This window comes from Semicossyphus pulcher, unplaced genomic scaffold (genome assembly GCF_022749685.1).
Source record: "Semicossyphus pulcher isolate SPU_LCO1_2020_fin unplaced genomic scaffold, fSemPul1.0.p SCAF_8, whole genome shotgun sequence".
NCBI classification, from domain to species: Eukaryota; Metazoa; Chordata; class Actinopteri; order Labriformes; family Labridae; genus Semicossyphus; species Semicossyphus pulcher.
The window spans coordinates 26,472,957-26,494,281 of NW_027211759.1; the positions used below are offsets into that span (position 1 = coordinate 26,472,957).

At 43.3% G+C, this 21,325-nt stretch overlaps 1 protein-coding gene across 1 annotated transcript in view; it reads left to right on the forward strand.

Annotated features, from left to right (window-relative positions):
* LOC138613370 (NT-3 growth factor receptor-like) overlaps nt 1-21,325 on the forward strand; it is a 95,119-nt gene that overhangs the window by 57,338 nt on the left and 16,456 nt on the right. Inside the window, exons 13-14 of the mRNA XM_069687033.1 lie at nt 13,245-13,433; nt 19,738-19,868. Coding sequence (XP_069543134.1) covers nt 13,245-13,433; nt 19,738-19,868 — 320 coding nt within the window. The remainder of the gene's footprint in view (nt 1-13,244; nt 13,434-19,737; nt 19,869-21,325) is intronic.

A 21,325-nucleotide genomic window follows, 5' to 3' on the forward strand; every position in this document is an offset into this window, starting at 1 on the left:
CAGGCTCCTGATGATGAACATGTGTTTAACACAGACTGCTGCTCACTGCAGGCTGTGAGGTATCACTGTGTGTCTGAGGTGTCGACCTGCTGCACACGAGGAACCGCGTGCAGGGTCAGCAGAGCAACTCACTACATGTTTGATTCATACATGGGGTGCATCATCATGTTTATCATCATGAGCAGTGTGTTTATACTCATTCATTATTGTTCATCATGAGACCAAACTACAGAAGCATGATCACCAGCCTTCTGTGGTTCAGACTAAAAGGCTTCAGAGGCATTTTAGGAGAAACAGAAACATCATATGATTGAGCACATGCACACGCACATTCACACGCACACGCACGCACACAGACTCAGGAGGAGATCATTCCTCACTGTGGTCTGATTTAAAGGTCCACAGAGCACTGAGAGATCAGTGTCTGTCTGTCTGTCTGTCTGTCTTTGTTGGCAGAGATCTGTGTTCAGAGCTGAGCTGAACACATGAACACATGAATGCATGAACAGATGAAGCTCCACACTTCAGCTCTTTGGTCCAAACAGTAAAAGCAACAATCACACTTTCATATTCTTACACAGCCTCCTCCTCTGGACACATTGTCAGACTGAAACATCCAACATCCACTCTGCACATTATGAAACACTCCAATCAATCAAACCCAGGCTAAACATACAGCTTGTTACTATGACAACATAGTCTCCTCTCTGATTGGCTGGGTCCTCCGAGGGTTTTGAACATCTTTAGATTTAATCATCGTCTGTGTGGTCACTGCTTTGCAAACATTCAGACTCTAGTGTTCTCCTCACCGTGACATCTCTGAGGCTGCTCACTTTAACTCTGAGTTACAGCAGAGGGAGCAGAGACCAGAACACGGATGTGGACTGAAGAACAAATGGGAAGTGAACTGAAGGACAGGGGCAGGAAGTGCAGGGAGAGGTGGAGACGAAGGTGAAGAGGAGGGTTCTCAGACAGGTGGGTCATTCATGGATGAAGGTTGTGACCTCAGAGTGAACCTGCATCCTCCTGAGGGATGATGGGATCTACACAAAGGTTTAAACATTAATCCAGCCTGTGCTCAGGTAACAGATTCAGGTGTTTCTGTCAGAGAGGCAGAGCTTTAGATTCTCTCTGTTCCTGCATGTTCCTCCTGTGTTTGCTGAGTGAGCAGAAGGCCTCAGGATAAGCACACAGCTTAGGGTTAGCCTGAGGCAGGCTGCACTGTCAAACACCTGAGCAGAAACACCTGAGGAGGAAACACCTGAGGAGGAAACACCTGAGCAGAAACACCTGAGGAGAAACACCTGAGGAGGAAACACCTGAGCAGAAACACCTGAGGAGAAAAACCTGAGCAGAAACACCTGAGGAGAAAAACCTGAGCAGAAACACCTGAGGAGAAACACCTGAGGAGGAAACACCTGAGCAGAAACACCTGAGGAGGAAACACCTGAGCAGAAACACCTGAGGAGTAACACCGTAGGAGGAAACACCTGAGGAGAAACACCTGAGGAGGAAACACCTGAGCAGAAACACCTGAGGAGGAAACACCTGAGGAGGAAACACCTGAGCAGAAACACCTGAGGAGGAAACACCTTAGGAGGAAACATCTGAGGAGAAACACCTGAGCAGAAACACCTGAGGAGAAACACCTGTGCAGAAACACCTGAGGAGAAACACCTGAGGAGGAAACACCTGAGGAGAAACACCTGTGCAGAAACACCTGAGCAGAAACACCTGAGGAGAAACACCTGAGGAGGAAACACCTGAGGAGAAACACCTGAGGAGGAAACAGGGAAAAGGCATTTTTCCTGTGACTGGAGGTACAGTTTCCATCGCCTACAGTCAGATGAGGAAGCCAAAAGAATGTGGCTGAAAAACCTAAACTTGACGAGACCACCGAAAATGTTTTATGTTTGTTTGTTTCATTTCGTCGACAAAAAGCCGACAGAGGAAAACCTGCATCCAACATTGTGGCCGGGCAACGAAAGACCGCCAGAGAAGAGACGCCAGGACGAAGTACTAATTCATTTTCTTTACTCAGTTACAAAAGTAATAGTTACAATCGGAATTCAGACCCGGGTCAAAGGACTCTGCAGTAGACCCGGGTAATCGTCCTCAGCTCCGATCGGCAATGATGGGAACACAAAACCCGAGTTGACACGTTAAACTCCACCCCTTACCCGGCAATAATTACCCATCTCCGTCCAAGCAGCGCTCTAACATCGTTCAGTCTATTTATCAAACTTAAGACTGACAAATTTGGAAGGATGTTCGAGTGGGTTTTTGATGAGTGGGAAAGCGGCTTTATTGTCTATTTAGAAATGAAATAGATGGCAGTGATGCAAAATAAAAGTAATCACCAACTCCACCTGCTTGCTTAAGTAACTAACTTGTTTTTTAAAACAAATTTAGAAGAAAGAACAAATATTTGTGCTGAACTGCAAGAAGTAAACATGAATAGTTCAGGAAAATAAATACTTAAGTCATGGAAATGAAGCAAAAACTCTACTTAAAACTGTAACAAAGTATTTGTTCTTACCATTGCTGTTTCTGTGAAGAACTATGTAAAATCAGGTACTGAACACTGGAACGAGTGCACTTGAAAACAAGACAAATGAAATGTGTTTAAGGTAAAAGTTAAAAGGTTAAATGAGTTGTTATTTTGATTTTATGACCTGTCTGTTTTACTTCATGAGCTGTTTGTTTTGCTTTGCTGCCTCTGTAGAGCACTTTGTGACGTCGATTTTGCTCTATAAATAAAGGTTATTATTATTACTATTATTATAAAAACGTGTTGTAATCCCCACTTTATCTGGGAGATTTTGTATTAACACTAAAAAAAAAGGTTTTTGGTACCTTCATCCAGCACTCTTGGTGATTGTCTGTACAAGGTACTAGTCAGTGTGTTACCTGCAGTAAATGATGGTCAGCTCGCCGCCTGTCTGGAGGAAAATAGCAGATATTTAAACTTTCAGGTGGCTAAAATGCTGTATGTCTTGCTGCTGATACGATCTACAGCAGCACAATACTCTGCCCCAACACTGGTATAACATGCTTTTTCACAGGAGGCTAGCTGACCATCATCTACTGCAGGTAATCCACTGACTAGGGACGACCTGAACTAGCCCTTTAACACCTGTTATCTGCTTACTACTGCATTTTCCAAATATTTGATATTTCATCTTCTTTGCACACAATCGTCCACTAGTCTTGGGAGCATGTGCGAAAAATAAAAATCCTGTAGGTGTTTCATCTGTGCATCTGCATAGTCTTTGTCAAATGGCATGTCCAACTCCAGGTGCTCAGTCGGTGGCCAGATGACCAGCTTGCAGCTCTGCAGCCCCAGGCACATCATTGTCAGCTGGGTCTGGAAAAATAAATGTTAAAGCAAATGGGTTACAATTATTTTATTTAATGTTCACGAGTAAGAGTATTAGTCCAAACATAAGTAAATATATTTTTCACCAACCTGGAGGTAGTATCCACGTTGCCCATCAGGAAGAATGAGATAATTCCCATTACTTAAGCATCTGATGTCACCGTTTGGCTGACCAAGGAACTCTATAAGACACTTGATTTCAAGGAGCTGTGCTGAGTCCAAAATTCCATCTGGACTGGCTCCAAACCAGGGATGATCAGGACACAGAACCAGGCCTTTCGTCTCCACAGTGTGCCCATGTGCCTCCATCAGCTGAATGGCTTTCTCCTCATTCTCTTTGCCATACTTTGTGGCTGTCTTGCCAGTGAACGTCAGATGCAAGTGTTCATTCAGGAATTTTTGTGGGTTAGTAGTGCTCCGTTTTGGGACTCTCTTTGCTGTGCTGGCAGTAATGTGCAGCTTCCATCATGCCACAGTTGGGATGCACTCTGTACCTTGGTCTCTTCAGCTGGGCTGGGCTCAGTCGAACATAGGTCTTATAAAAAGTGGGACACTTTTTACAGACCAGCGCTATGCCATCCTCTGTAGGGGGTATCTGAAGATCACACTGGCTCTGAGGGGACTCATTACTCTCTACATCTAACCTGTAACACAGCTGAAGCTGAATAAGTGGGCCCATCACAGAGGAACTGACATGGGTTTTAAATTCTGTGTGATTCTTGAAAGGTTTGGGAGGGGCTTCTGCAGATGAAACAACTATGGGATCTGGTGCTGATGCTGATGACCCTGGATGAATGTGGTGTGCTTTATGACGTTTGAAATGTATGTGCTTCACCTTTTTCAGCTCTACATTCTTCCTTGTGCCTGCATTGCACTTCCTCTGCACATCAGTACAGGATACCCCTGTCTTTCCCTGTTTGACTGCATTCTCAGCCTTTACGAGTAAAATGTCCATTGTAAAATACAATCAGCAATTAAATCAAAGCAAAAGTCATTTTAAAATTGTCTTTACAAAAGGCATTACAATAATAAATCAGGAGACATTTTTACCTTCTACAGTATTGCAGCTGCTTGGCTACAAGATCGGCGTGGTCCTGCAACACATGAGCACCCAGCTGTTTGAATTTCACCTGACGTTGAAACTTAAACCCAGGCCCGGTGATGTGGGACTTTAAGGCTCTGGCTGGGCTCTATGTCATCCTTTAAATACATGAGGTCGTGTCCCACCTCCTTTATAAAACATGACCGACCTTGTTGCTGTGGAGGTACTGGTACGCCTCAGAGCTTTTTAGATTTTTCATAGCTTCACCGTCTTTAGCAACAGAGTTAATAAAGTAGCTAAAGATTGGAGTGTACGAAATCTGAGGCCACTTCTTAAGGTCGTCCTCCCACCCCTCGATAGTAGAGGGCAGCAGTATAATGGAATTATCCCGTTTTAGGTGTTTAAGATTGTTCCCACGTTTTATTTCCCGATTGCTCAGAAAAAGAGGATGAGCGTTAGCCGCTACCATGGAAAGCGTTGTTTCGGTTCAGTGACGCAGCGACGGAAGTCGTTCCCATAATTTATGCAAAGGATCATGGGGGCTAGGAATGAGGTGGATAAAGCAGCAGATTGTCCTGTAAGTTTAAAGTTCTGGAGACTCTCACAAACACATGAAGACAAACAGAGAGAGAGGAGGATTCAGTTTGGAGGATAGTGACGCTCTTTTATTTATTTCTGAGTCTGTGTCCCAGATCATCAGATCATCCACCATCTGCTCCCTGCTTTATTCAGAAGGCACAGTCCTCAGGGCTGCTTTACTTATTCACACACACACACACACACACACACACGTGCGCGCACACACACACACACACACACACACACACACACATACACACACACATACACACACACACACTCAGCCTGCAGCTCTGCTCAGTGCTGATTAGCAACCAGTTGTGTCTCTAATCGTGTCTCTGATGGTGTCTCTGGTCATGTCTCTGATCGTGTCTCTGGTCGTGTCTCTAATCATGTCTCTGGTCGTGTCTCTAATCGTGTCTCTGGTCGTGTCTCTGATCGTGTCTCTGGTCGTGTCTCTAATCATGTCTCTGGTCGTGTCTCTGATCGTGTCTCTGGTCGTGTCTCTAATCATGTCTCTGGTCGTGTCTGTGGCCGTGTCTCTGGTCGTGTCTCTGATCGTGTCATGTCTGTGGCCGTGTCTCTGATCGTGTCTCTAATCGTGTCTCTGGTCACGTCTCTGGTCGTGTCTCTAATCGTGTCTCTGGTCGTGTCTCTGATCGTGTCATGTCTGTGGCCGTGTCTCTGATCGTGTCTCTCATCGTGTCTCTGGTCACGTCTCTGGTCGTGTCTCTAATCGTGTCTCTGATCGTGTCTCTGATCGTGTCTCTGGTCATATCTCTAATCGTATCTCTGATCGTGTGTCTGATCGTGTCTCTAATCGTGTCTCTGGTCGCATCTTTGGTCGTGTCTCTGATTCATGTCTCTAATTGTGTCTCTAATCGTGTCTCTGGTCGTGTCTCTGATCGTGTCTCTGATCGTGTCTATAGTCATGTCTCTGATTGTGTCTCTAGTTGTGTCTCTGATCGCGTCTTTGATCGTGTCTCTGATCGCGTCTCTGGTTGTGTCTCTGATCGTGCCTCTAATTGTGTCTCTGATCGTGTTTCTGGTCATGTCTCTAATCGTATCTCCGGTCATGTGTCTAATCATATCTCTGATCGTGTCTCTGATCGTGTCTCTGATCGTGTCTCTAATCTTGTCTCTTCGTGTCTCTAATCATGTCTCTAATTGTGTCTCTGATTGTATCTCTGATCATGTCTCTGGTTGTGTCTCTGGTCCTGTCTCTGGTCCTGTCTCTGGTCCTGTCTCTGATCATGTCTCTGGTCGTGTCTCTAATCATGTCTCTGGTCCTGTCTCTGGTCCTGTCTCTGGTCGTGTCTCCAATCGTGTCTCTGGTCATGTCTCTGGTCATGTCTCTGATTAAGTCTCTAATCATGTCTCTGGTCGTATCTCTGATCGTGTCTCTGATCGTGTCTCTGATCGTGTCTCTGGTCCTGTTTCTGGTCGTGTCTCCAATCGTGTCTCTGGTCATGTCTCTGGTCATGTCTCTGGCCATGTCTCTAATCGTATCTCTGGTCGTATCTCTGATCGTGTCTCTGGTTTTATCTCTGATCGTGTCTCTGGTTGTGTCTGATTGTTTCTCTGGTCGTGTCTCTGGTCGTGTCTCTTATCATGTCTCTGATCGTGTCTCTGGCCATGTCTCTGGTCGTGTCTCTAATCGTATCTCTGGTCATGTCTCTGGTCATGTCTCTGGCCATGTCGCTAATCGTATCTCTGGTCGTATCTCTGATCGTGTCTCTGGTTTTATCTCTGATCGTGTCTCTGGTTGTGTCTGATCGTTTCTCTGGTCGTGTCTCTGGTCTTGTCTCTGGTCGTGTATCTGATCATGTCTCTGGTCGTGTCTCTAATCATGTCTCTGAATGCCTGTGAGCTGATTTAATAATCATATTTCAGATGCAGTGATCATGTTGCACAGATGAGTGAATGACCTGAGATGTACAGGTGACACACAGCAGAACATGATACTAGTTGTAAATGTAGCTGTGACATCACAGTTAATTAATTTATGAAATTAATTATTAATTAATAATTAATCTGAAACTCTGACCAGCACTCTGTCCTGTGTGCAGTCTGACCCTGATGTGTCTGTCAGCTGTTCAGTCTCCTGTCAGAGAGCCACAGCTTTATCCACATTTATTATATGTAAGCTGGAGTCTAATTCTTAAAGCTCTCCAACATCACCAGTTTTCTGTCTTTAAGATGTTTCGATACTTTAACTTGTTTGACCAGAGGCTGGTTTAAGTACGACTGTAAGACTGTTTTTAATTAAATTAGTTCAAATTAGTTGATTAAGTAAAAGTTAATTGTTTTATTTAATATGCATAGACTGTGTTTTCAGAATATTGACATGTCCTCTTCTTTAATGTGACGTTCAGAACACAGGCAGTTTGGGTTGATTATAGACACTGCTTACAGTTTAGTTCCAGTAAATCAACAACTGAGTCATGAATTATTCAATGAATTCATGAATGAATTAAGAAGTTCTTCATACATTAATTTATAATGAACATTAGATGAGGTCTTGCATCATGTGATTAGCACTCAGCAGAGGTTTGTAAACTCTGCCAGGCTGCTCACTGAAAAGAGAGTCTGTCCATTCCTGCATCACATCATATTCACTTTGGTGTCTCTGGGTTTAAATAGTTTCTGCACAGTTTCAGCGTGTGTGAGCACTCTGAACTCTGAATGCACCATGTGTCTTTCCTCATCATGTGTCTTACCTGTGCAGCTCATGATCCAGCTCTACAGACGCTACCTGTATTAATATGTCTCTGTTAATGAATGAAGGTGTTCATCCTCCTCTCTCTGTTCATTAGCATTTAAACAGAACCATCTAACATACACATCATTACACTCTGAGCTTTTATAATGTACATTTAAATATGCCCCTTTATTCAGCACCCACCTACCCACACACACACAGAGACAGTGTAGTGGAGGCCTGTGGGAGCAGAAAGAGTGTGGGCAGAGTTCTGTCTCTCAGTAGAGCCTTGTATGAAGCCTGTAGACACTCTGTTATTTTGATCCGAACTCTGGCTTATAACTGGAGTCAATGACAGACAGCAAACAGAGGATTTGCTGGTTGGTTGGATTGCCTCCTTTAAAACTTGCACAGCTTTGTTTCATGAAACATGAGCTGATGCATGCTGACATATAAAAGGCTCCCTTCACTTTGCAAATGTGCTTAGTTTACATACCTACAGTGTACCACAGTGTACCTACAGCAATCCTTAATGTACCTATAGTGTACAGTGTACCTACAGTTAACCTACAGTGTGTAGTTTACCTACAGTGTACAGTGTACCAACAATGTACATACAGTTTACAATGCACCTTCAGTTTATCTACAGTTTACAGTGTACCTACAGTTTTCGGCCACCTACAATGTACCCACAGTTTACAGTGTACCTACAGTTTACCTACAATGTACATACAGTTTACCTACAGTTTACAGTGTACCTTTAGTTCACAGTCACCTACAATGCACATACAGTTTACAGTGCACCTATGGTTTACAGTTTACCTTCAGTTTACAGTGTTCCTACAGTGCACATACAGTTTACAATGTACCTACAGTTTACCTACAATGTACATACAGTTAACCCACAGTTTACAGTGTACCTTTAGTTCACAGTTACCTACAATGCACATACAGTTTACAGTTTGCCTACAGTTTACAGTTACTCGCAATGTACCAACAGTTCACAGTTTACCTACAGTTTACAGTGTATCAGCAGTTCACAGTGTAACTACAATTCACAGTTTGCCTGCTGTTTACAGTTACCTACAATGCACATACCGTTTACAGTGCACCTATGGTTTGCAGTTTACCTACAGTTTACAGTGTTCCTACAGTGTACATACATTTTACAACATACCAACAGTTTACCTACAATGTACATAAAGTTTACCTACAGTTTACAGTGTACCTTTAGTTCACAGCTACCTACAATGTACATACAGTTTACAATTTGCCTACAGTTTACAGTTATCCGCAATGTATCAACAGTTCACAGTTTGCCTACAGTTTACAGTGTATCAGCAGTTCACACTGTACCTAAAGTTTACAGTCTACCTGCAGTTTACGGTTACCCACAATGTGCCTACAGTTTACAGTGCACCAACAGTTTATAGTTACCCACAATGTACCTACAGTTTACAGTTACCTGCAAATGCACACACAGTTCACAGTGTGCCTACAGTTTACAGACTACCTACAATTTACAGTTTACAAACAGTTTACAGCGTTCCTACAGTTTACATTGTACCCACAGTTTACAGTGTGCCTACAGTTTGCAGTTACCTGCAATGTGCATACAGTTTACAGTTTGCCTGCAGTTTACGGTGTACCTACAGTCTATAGTTACCTGCAATGTACCTACTGTTTACAGTGTACCTACTGTTTACAGTGTGAGCTGGTTACAGTGTACCTACAGTTTACAGTGTACCCACAGTTTACAGCGTGCCTACAGTTTGCAGTTACCTGCAAGGTGCATACAGTTTACAGTGTGTCTACAGTTTACAGTTTGCCTGCAGCTTACGGTGTACCTACAGTCTATAGTTACCTACAATGTACCTACTGTTTACAGTGTACCTACAGTTTACAGTGTGAGCTGTTTACAGTGTACCTGCAGTTTATGGTTACCTACAGTTTACAGTTTAACTGCAATGTACCTACAGTTTACAGTGGGCCTACGGTTTACAGTTTACCTACAATGTTCCTACAGTTTACAGTTTACCTGTTGTTTAGAGTGTACTTACAGCTTAGAGACGCATAAATACGGACTTTAAAACTTAAAAGTTGCACTGAGGCCCAGCTGGTGTAGGGATGCTGCTAACATACTAACATTGACTTATAAATACTCAATAAAAAAGATGGTATGAGCTGACAGTGACGTTAGTTTGGTCAAAACACAAGTACTGGTCAGTTGCAAAGTGTGTGCTGTTGAAATGCACTCAGCACACACACATCTCTATAAAATGGCAGTTTATCGTCATGGAAACAGTCTGACAGAGAGTGAACAGTGTGTTTGTAGAGTCTGGCTTTGTCAGAGCCACAGAGAGGAGCGAGAGGAGGTTTAAACTGTGAACACAAGCTTAGTCATAACATAACATTACTGCATTTCCCCATCAATCACCTCCTCTGTTTCCAACATCAGTACACCTTCACATACCATACACTGTCTGCACTGTATGGTACTGACCATTAAGGACCTTTATTACCTTACAGATCATGTAACTAAAATAAGGCTATAGAGTCACTATGTTGGTGTAAGTAATCAGTCTGATCAGTCTGTATAGTCCTGACTGGTTGATCACTGCTGTGCCTGTGAGATTAAAGTCATGTCATATTATGGATTAGAAGGTGTGAACACTCTTAACAATAAAATAATTACTGCTACGTGTAATTTGTATTCAAAGTGAGTCTGAATGAATCACATTTCTGTTAACTGTCAGCGTTTTTCTCTGTCAGTGGATTAAAAACTGTTCGAAATATTTTCTTAGCATGAGGTGTCAAACACATTCTGTTTGCTTCTCTCACTGTCTGTCACATCACTTTAATCAGCACAGAGCAGGAGATGAGAGAGAGAGAGAGAGAGGAGTGAGGCAGGGATGTGACCTCAGTCCTGTCCTTTTCAATCTATATATTAATGGATTTGCAAACTAATTAGATCAGATCACCTGGCCACAGCCTGAATGACACAGAGGTCAAAGGTCCGCTGAATGGTGTTGTTGTCTCCAACCAAAGAGGGTCTGCAGCAGCACCTGAACCTGCTGCATAAGTTCTGTCAGACCTGGGCCCTGTCTGTTAACAAAACCAACATTATGGTTATTTTAATATTGCTTATAATTGTTTCATTATTGAAATGTTCTTTGTATATATTTTTTATTACATTGTGCTTTGGCAATATTGTAACAATTACATTCATGCCAATAAAGCTTTTTGAATTGAAATTGAGAGAGAGAGAGAGAGAGAGAGAGAGAGAGAGAGGAACAGGAAACAGGAACAGGAAACAAGAGTAAATAAAAACACCAGAATTATTAAATAGCTAATTTTTATTCATACTGTAACACCAACATCCGCACCTGAACACAGTCTGCTCAGAGGTAACACTACCTCTGTTTATGACAGAGGCTCAACATCCCAACACAGACCTGAAAAACCAGAACGTCCCCACACATGAGGAGAGACATATCCAAGACAGTATGTGGATATCTGCCTAAAGCTCTTTGAAAGCCAGACTTTCTCTTTAGCATGACAGCTAACTGTTAGCAGCAACGCTCTTTCTGTTAGCATACAGACAGGTTCTGTCAGAAAGAGCAGCGATGACTCAGAGGCAGCTACAGCCTTCACAACGACACACTGATTGACTGACAGGTTGTGATGGTTGAAACAGGGACATTTTAGTGATTTATAGATCAATCAGTACACACAGGTTAAACCAGGACACACACAAACAGGTTAAACCAGGACAAACAGGTAAAACCAGGACACACACACACACACAGGTTAAACCAGGACACACACAAACAGGTTAAACCAGGACACACACACACACACAGGTTAAACCAGGACACAAACAAACAGGTTAAACCAGGACAAACAAGTTAAACCAGGACACACACAAACAGGTTAAACCAGGACAAACAGGTAAAACCAGGACACAGACACACACACACACACAGGTTAAACCAGGACACACACACACACAGGTTAGACCAGGACAAACAGGTTGAACCAGGACACACACACGCACACACAGGTTAGACCAGGACAAACAGGTTAACCAGGACAACATGATCTCCTGACATGAATAATGATATTAATTGTTGTCTGTGACAGAACAGTAACTGTGATTGGTCACTGTGTGATGATATCTTATAAACCTGTCTCAGTCGAGTATTCCTAATCATTCATCATCATAAATCATAAATCATCATTTAATTTGTGTTTTGCTGGCGTCCAGTGTTTATGCAGGAAGTTGTCTGACCCTCACTGTTGAAGATGGGGGGTGGGGTGTGGGCGTTTCATCATGACATGACCTATCATTAAGGGTTTCATCTTGTGCTCTGCTCTGTGAGAACCAAGTATCAAAGTGTAGACTATATATATATATATTAAGATTATTTGTTTGGCCTGTCATGCCTTTATTAGAAAGAGGACAGTGGACAGTGTTGGAATCAGGAGGAGAGAGAGTGTGGATGAAACACGGCAAAGGGCCGAGGATGAGAGTGGACCTGGAGCCACTCCATCGAGGACTGTAGCCTCTGTATGTGGGCCGCCCGTTTAACCACTGACCTTAACCGGCCACTCAAGTGTAGATCTCTCGCTGTCTCAGGAGGAGCAGAGACCTTCACTCTGACTGTAAACTGTCAGACAGGAAGCTTTAACCCCCCCATCACTGATGTGATTCACCCTCTGACCTTTGACCTCTGGGCTCCATGAAAACTGTCTACTGCACACTTTCTGACACCATTTCTCTTCCTGTCTTTTGTGCTTTATGCCCCTGTGTGTGTGTGTGTGTGTGTGTGTATGTGTGTGTGTGTGTGTGTGTGTGTGTGTGTGTGTGTGTGTGTGTGTGTCACTCTGATCCATCAGCAGCCTCCTGTCAGCTCCTGACACACGGCCTAAATATTACCATAGGTTGTCCTGACAGAGGTCAGAGGTTTGATCCCTGCAGCCTCCACATGTCCGTCAATGCTCACATGTTCCTTTCAAGTGTCCTTCAGAAAACAGCCCTCCCCCTCCTGCTCACACACACACACACACACACACACACACACAGAAATAAAAGCAGTCAGCAGGTCAGATTATTTTAGCTCTGTTGACATAAACCTTTGGGGCCCTATTTAGACGGCGGAAGGCGCACAGTCTGAAGCGCATGGCGCTGAGTGATTTATGTTTGTAATTTATAAATTGTGTATATTTTGTATAGAAGACTCAGTTATTGACGATTCCTTATATTTTATATTATTACACTGTTAGATTTACACCCTCTCCTACTTTATACTGAAACTGCTGCACAACAGTTTCCATTAGGATAAATTAAGTTTTATATTTTCTTATTTTAACGTCAAAACCTGTTTCTTATATCAGGATGTCCTGCACAACACACATTTGATTGTTGGATGTTGTTTTCCTATTTTAGTTAAGCTGTGAGGATATGTATGCTGTGATTAACCACTGTCATACAGTAGATGGCTTATTCTACGCTGATTTTGATCCTGTCTTACCTGTTCCAGGACCGGTTGCAGTGATCAGCGGTGAGGAGGACTCTGCCAGCCCTCTTCATCATGTGAACCACGGGATCATCAGCCCGTGTACGCTGGACGGAGGAGCAGACGCCGTGGTGATTGGAATGACCAGGATCCCTGTCATCGAGAACCCACAGTACTTCAGACATGGACACAACTGCAACAAACCCACCACCTGTAAGTACACCTCACAGACCACCTGCAACAAACCCACCACCTGTAAGTACACCTCACAGACCACCTGCAACACACCCACCACCTGTAAGTACACCTCACAGACCAACCTGCAACACACCCACCACCTGTAAGTACACCTCACAGACCACCTGCAACACACCCACAACCTGTAAGTACACCTCACAGACCACCTGCAACACACCCACCACCTGTAAGTACACCTCACAGACCACCTGCAACAAAGGCTCATTGATGTGCGTGGGGAGCAAAGGCTGGCCCATGTGATCCGATCCAACAGAAGCTACTGAAGCTCAAACTGCTGAAAGAGTTAATGCTGGTTGTGATAGAAAGGAGTCAGAACACTCAGAGCATCACAGGTTGTTGTGTATGAGGCTGTGTAGCTGCAGACCGGTCAGGGTGCCCATGCTGACCCCTGTCCACCACTGAAAGCTCCTACAGTGGACACGTGAGCATCAGACCTGGACCACGGAGCGATGGAAGAAGGCGGCCTGGTCTGATGAATAATGTTTTTTTTACATCATGTGGATGGTCAGGTGTGTTTGCGTCTCTTACCTGGGGAAGACACGGCACCAGGATGCATTATGGGAAGAAGGCGAGCCGGCGGAGGCAGTGTGATGCTTCGGGCAATGTTCTGCTGGGAAACCTTGGGTCCTGCCGTTCACGTGGATGTTACTTTGACACGTACTACCTACCTGAACATTGCTGCAGACCAAGTCCACCCCTTCATGGAAACAGTATTCCCTGATGGCAGTGGCCTCTGTCAGCAGGATAATGTTCCCTGCCACACTGCAAACATGGTTCAGGAATGATTTGAGGAACATGACGAGTTCAAGGTGTTGACTTGGCCTCCAGATTCCCCAGATCTCAATCCAATGGAGCTTCTGTGGGATGTGCTGGACAACCAAGTCCGATCCATGGAGGCCCCACCTCACAACTTACAGGACTTAAAGGATCTGCTGCTCAGGTCTTGGTGCCAGATACCTCAGCACACCTTCACAGGTCTGGTGGAGTCCATGCCTCGACGGGTCAGGGCTGTTTTAGTGGCTAAAGGGGAGCTACACAATATTAGACAGGTGGTCATAATGTTATGGCTGATGGTGTATAATATTTTAATGCAAAACTAGTTTATTTTTATCCTACACAAAACAAAAAATAGTCTCTCTCTCTCTCTCCGTGTTATCCATGTCGTCCCCCTCCCCCCTCTTTTAACCACAGACTGTATTCTGCTCAGCAGTGGAGCAAATCGCCTCTTTGCTTTACAGCCACATAAATCTCAACGATTCCCCCAGAGACAACACACACACACACACACACACACACACACCATGATGCCATTGCCAATGGCGATGCTGATCCATCACAAGAGTCACCTTGTGTGATTATCACCAGCTATATATCTACTGTGTGTGTGTGTGTGTGTGTGTATATTTCTTCCTCTCATGTGACTGTGATCATAAACAAATCATCATCTTCATCATGTGAGCCCATGCACATCTCACTTTGACACATTGAGACACACATACACACACACACACACACACACACACACACACACACACACACACACACACACAAACAAACACACACACGATCACCTTTGTTTCTGACATCAACACTAACGTTGGTGTTTTAATTCTTTCTGTCCTGGAGTCAGTTTATTTAGCAGGTTTACATGAACACAGGATCATTCTGGTGTTTTTACTCTCACTGTTATCTGACTTCAATTAAATATGTATATGTATATAAGATAAAGCAGATGACTAGTAAACATTACTACATTACTTAACAACTGTTTATACAACAGATTATTCATTGTATCAGAGTGTAATATTGTACTTATTATTATGTTTTATATTATATGCGTTTTATCCCTGTATGTCCTGCTGCTCTAATCTCATGATTCCGATTTGTTCCCCTCATGTGATTGTTCATATAAATGTAAGAGTCTGAGATCTAACACTTTATTCATCTTGGTTTCTGAACTTTATACCAACAAATTAATTCAGTCAAAATGATTCAATCATATCACAACACACACAGACACACAGTCACCTGCACTTCATCATGATGTGCTTTATATTTCCCTGTTTGTGCATTGTTACTTTATAACACATTCATATCAGCACTGTGAGGATGATGTCAGGATCATGAAACGTCCTTTTACACTCCCTGAGCACACACACACACACACACACACACACACACAGCCTGTATAGCAGCTATACGTCTGCTGCTGATGATCCCACAGCTCATTACTGACTCACTAATTGCAATCCAGGGGCGGAACGGTCAGCTAACTGTGTGTGTGTGTGTGTGTGTGTTGGTCAGTGTACAGTAAAGGATGTGTGTTTTCTGTTGTGTCCTTGCTGCTGTACATGTATTTACCTGCTTATATTATATTTTGATGTATGTTCACACACACACACACAAAAACACACACACGCACGCACGCACACTGCAGTCATTCACCTGTAAAGCAGTTTACTCACAGAACGAGCAGTTCAGGCAAATTTAACAGGCCGTTGGAGGTCAGAGGTCACGATGACGGAGGTCAGAGCATGATTCAGTGGGAGGGTCTTTTTTCAGAGAAACCCAAACAGTTTACGTTTCTTTAGTTGAACATTATTATATTTTATATATGTTTTAAAAAGGGTCTGTCAAAGTTAATGCGTTCATAGCTTTTTAACTTTTGTGACTTAATGAAACAGACTGCTGATGAAGACAGTCAACACAGCAGACAGAGAGACAGACAGAGAGAGGGGGCGGGGCCAGCAGCTGTGCAGAGAGCAGAGGTGCAGGTGTGTTGGGGGACTGAAGCAAAGCAAAGTGATCAGATTAAAGTAGATTGTGAATTAAAACGTGAATTAAGGTGAAGAAGAGAGAACAATTAAACTGTGGAAGGAAGAAATCAGCATCTAGAAAGAGATTAATCCAGACTGAGTAAGTCTACCTGTGATGTGCTTCTCACACAAATCACCTATATATGCGATGATTGCCATGTTCTGCTTTCAGCAGATTCTTTGAGTGTGCAGAACCTTTGAGGTTATTCTGTAGATTATTCTGGACAGTTTTTGTCATTGTTTTGAAATGTTGCAGTACTAATAAACATACATTTGCATAAAGGAAGCATATTTGTCCATTCCCATGTTGATAAGAGGCTTAAAAACTTTAAGAAATATCTCTTTTAGGTACATTTACACAAGTTAACTATGGACAACCATGCGATTAATTGTGATTAAATATTTGATCGATTGACAGCCGTAGTTTTAAGACAATGTTGAAGTTTTGCTTCTGGCTGCAAAGATAGATATTGATAAAGTAGATATTGATGCGTACAGATGTTCAGTATGCAGTATTGACAGGCGTAACTTACAATCAACTCCTTCTCTGCTCTTCTTCTGTGCTCATGTTTACCTTGTGAGCTGCGGGAGGAGGAGCCAAAACTGACTCTGATGCATGATGGGAGTTTTCTGCACTGGTTGTTACCTACTCAGGTGTTGGTGAGAGTTGGTTCTCAGGGAGTAAATTAGAAATGTACAACTAACCCGTCAGTGTGTTCACACCAAACAGCCAACAGCAAGTGCTGAGTGTGAAGGTGATCAGGTATGAATGTCAGAGATCCTCCCACGGGCTGGGCCCTAACAGCACGCACAGTGAAGAGCTGACCTCCACCTGACAGAGAGCATCAGTTAGAGCTCAGACGTGTTCTCTGTCTGTACGAAGCTTTCAGGAGGTGTTCACACAGGAGCAGAGGTGACGCTGAAGTCATGTGAGGAAGCTCAGTCTGTTCAGTGAAGAGGACGTCTTCACAGCTTTCTGTTGATGCTGCTGCTTTAAGGATGAACTGGCTGATGGTTGTGTTTGGAAACCTGACCTGGATTAGAAGCTAGACTTTAAACCAGTCCACCCAAGCCCACCTTCACATGCTTCTACTGACATTGCACCTCATCTTAATCTGAACTGCTGTGACTGTTTCCTGTCAGCTTTTATTTATTTTAAGTCGTCTGTTCCAAATTAGATTTAGATGGCAAACTAGTAATTTGCTGTCCAGTCAGATGAAGGCCAGCTGTTTATGAAAACATGAACATATTTAATCACTTACCTGATGCCCTCTTGATTGCAGTGACTGTTTCCACTCCAAATCTGATCAAAGAGCAGAAAGATTTTCGTTTCAGGATAAAGACCTCCATGTAAGGATTGTGAAATAAATGATTAGCATAAGAAATGTTTGGTGCATCTTATCAGAACTGTTTAAAGTGTAGAGGCAGCAGCTGAGGAGAGCAGGTCCATGATGTGATGGAGAGAGTTCAGACAGGAAGCTTCAGAGTCTCTGTGGTGACATCAAACCTTCACTTTCTATCAGCTGATAAATGGTAAATGGGCTGTACTCGTGTAGTGTAGTGTTGGGAAGTACGGCTCTTTGAAGAGAGCTGGGTCTTATGGCCGCATTCCTTACAAAAGAGCTGTTCAAAAGAACGGCTCATTGATTCAAAAATGATTTATGATACAACTCTATGACTACAGAGATGTCAACATAAGAAGGGTTATAATGTTGCTCACCGTCGACACTTTGTTGTGGTGACATGATTCCGCTGCACGTGACCTCGACCAGCAGAATGGCAGGTGAAAAAAGCTGCCTGTGGTGATTCAGCATGAAGGGGAGTGGATCTCAGGCAGGCAGTGAAACGCCTGCCGTCAGTCACCGTCACAAACAGACTCTCCTCCTGGGAAAGTTAAACTACAGACACAGACCGTGAAGCTTTGATAACCCCTCGCTACTCTCCAGCTCCCCCCTCTCTTCCAAATATGGTCACTTCAGGCTCCAGGAAACCAACATGACAGCGGCCATATTTCAGCGTAATTTATGCAGTCCAGAAACCAATGGGTGACGTCACGGTGGCTACGTCCATTATTCATACAGTCTATGGTTCACACACTCATTCACACACTGATGGCAAAGGCCCGAGTGCCAATCTTCAATCAGATCTATGCCCATTCATGCCTTTGGGAGAAATTGGGAGCAGTTTGGGGTTCAGTGTCTTACCCAAGGACACTTCCACATGTGATTGTAGCAGTCAGGGATCGAACCACCAACCTTTTGACTGAGAGACGACTGAGAGACGACCACTGAGCCACAGCCGCCCCATAAAAAGAGTCTGCTGTGAAGAGTCGTGGAGCTTCGTCAGTTCAGCTCTGAAGAGGTCATCAAAAGGTTTCTCTGTGACGGGCTGAATAATGTCATAAATCTGATCTGAGGTCTGTCTCTGTGTGTCAGAGACGCATCACCTTATTTTTACAGCGTACACACACATTGCACACAGTGTGTGTGTGTGTGCGTGTGTGTGTGTGTGTGTGTGTGTGTTATTGCTGACAGGAGACTGCCCCCTCTATCTCTGTGTTAATGACAACATTAACCCCGTCTATTTGTAACTGCACTAATTAGCCTGTATGTCACACACACACACACACACACACACACACACACACACACACACACACACACGCACACACCCACACACCCTTGGAGCTGTATTCAGATCGTCTGCTCTCCTTATGATGATCCAGTTGTTTGTACCTGACATGTAAAATGTGACTCTGTGTATTCAGTGTTCCTCCTGCAGGACTTCACAGTAACGTTAGCAATAATACAACATGTGCAACTTCCTGTAAGACTTTCAAAACAATGCAGCCAGTTTAGCAATAACAAATAAGCAACGTCTGAACAGACTTTCAAAGTAAAACAAACATTTCACATTAATAAGTTTTAATGTTTAATGAAGTTAATGTTGTAGTTATGTTTCGGCACCAGATTGTTCATGTTCCAGAAGAAGAAGATGGGTATAAATAAGTCCCAACATATGTTTAGTCACTTTATCAGGAGGAAGTCACTCCTGACTGTTCAGTTCACACGAGAATCAAACTGTGGTCTGCTGGATGCAAGTTCCACCTGACCTGACCCCACAGACGTTTCTACACTTTCACTTCAGGCCACGTCACCTGACTCTGACCACAGCTTCATGATCTAAGGACAGCGTGCAGACATAATGCTGGAGGGGAGGTCATGTTTTAAGGCTGACAGAGCTGCTGTATGTGACCTGATGGAGTGAGACAGGCTGCTTCCTCCTGGTGACTGCAGCTTCTCCTCAGACCTGCCTGCGTTCACTGTTCACTCTCTGTAGACAAACTCATGCTGCTCTGTGCTCTGCTGCAGCTGTTGGTGTGGTATCTTTTTAAAACCTGTATTGATGCTAACAGAGGTTCTGTCTGTCTGTCTGTCTGTCAGATGTTCAGCACATCAAGCGCAGAGACATCATCCTGAAGAGGGAGCTGGGAGAAGGAGCCTTTGGAAAGGTGTTCCTGGCTGAGTGTTACAACCTGAGTCCAACCAAGGACAAGATGCTGGTGGCTGTGAAGGTTAGAGTGTGTGTGTGTCTCTGTGTGTAAAGTGTGGCAGTTGTCAAACCAGCTTAGAGGTACACTACCACCACCATCTGGACTGGAGTGGAACAGGTGAACATGTAGAAGACAGCTGATCTGTGGCCAGCTGTCATTAATGAAACATGGCCAACACGTGCACCTGCAGCACACAGGTGAGTCTCACTGAGGATTACAGCTGCTACTGCTTTAATACTGCAGGATTACCTGCCCTCTGCAGTGTGCAGTTCATCATTATAACCAGCCAATACAAGACACACATACACACACACGCAGGCACGCACGCACACACACACACACACACACACACACACACACACACACAACCCTGTCAGGATCAGTTTTCATCAGGAGTGTGTTCATGCAGAGTTAATTTCTGCTGAGTCACTTAATACAGGACACAAAGTGTGTGTGTGTTTGTGTGTGTGTGTGTGTGTGTGTGTGTGTGTGTGCGTGCGTGCCTGCGTGTGTGTGTGTGTTTATAAATATTAAACATGTAAGCGATAAGAATCACAGAACTATATTAATCATTGATCAGATTGACTTTCTGTCATTTCAGACTGAGAGTATTTTAACGTATATTTGAAGTCTTTTCATGTCAGTCAGTGTGATCGCGTCATGTGTTTTTTTTCACAAAACAATTGTCTACAAAGATGGCTGACACATCTCCACCTAGGGTTGCCACCTGTCCTTTAAAATATGGAATGGTCCAGTATTTGACAATTAAATGGTGCGTCTTATTTCGAATACGGGACGGGGTTTGTCCCGTATTTCTGAGTTGTTTTGAACGCAGCATCATCCCATCCTCATTCTGTGATAGGATGAGACCGTCAAGGTCAGAGCCAATTAGACTCTTTAGTAACGTTAGGCTACATTATGATGTGATTTGTTTATTAAGGTTGAGGTTCACAGTCGGATACATGAGCATTTATTTAATACATAAATCAAAATATAATAATGATACGTTATTATGATTAACCAATCTGGAAAATTGCATCCTTAAATAGCCTACTGATGGACTGACAGTGGGTATATAAAAAACAATAAATAAATAGATTTACGTAACAATAATGAAAATTTCCTCCTCCTCTACTCTGCCCAGTTTGTCAACAGAGCTGTCAATCATGAGGCCACACCCCCTTTTTTAGCATCAAATAACTAATTAAAAGTAAACTTGTTAGAAAAATGAACACTTGACATAAATCAGCGTGATAAGAACTAACTAATGACAGGAACCATGTTGGAGAAAAATGTATGTGACTGTATTTTGACCGTAGAGTTTGACCCATGTCCCATGTATGAAGTAATTTTAGTGGCTAAGAATGACAAGAACAGCTGATATAAAATATGGTGAATGTGTGAAAATAATATATATAATATATAATATAATATTTCTCCTGATGTGATGCTGAGTGTCTGTTTAAAGAGAATAATCA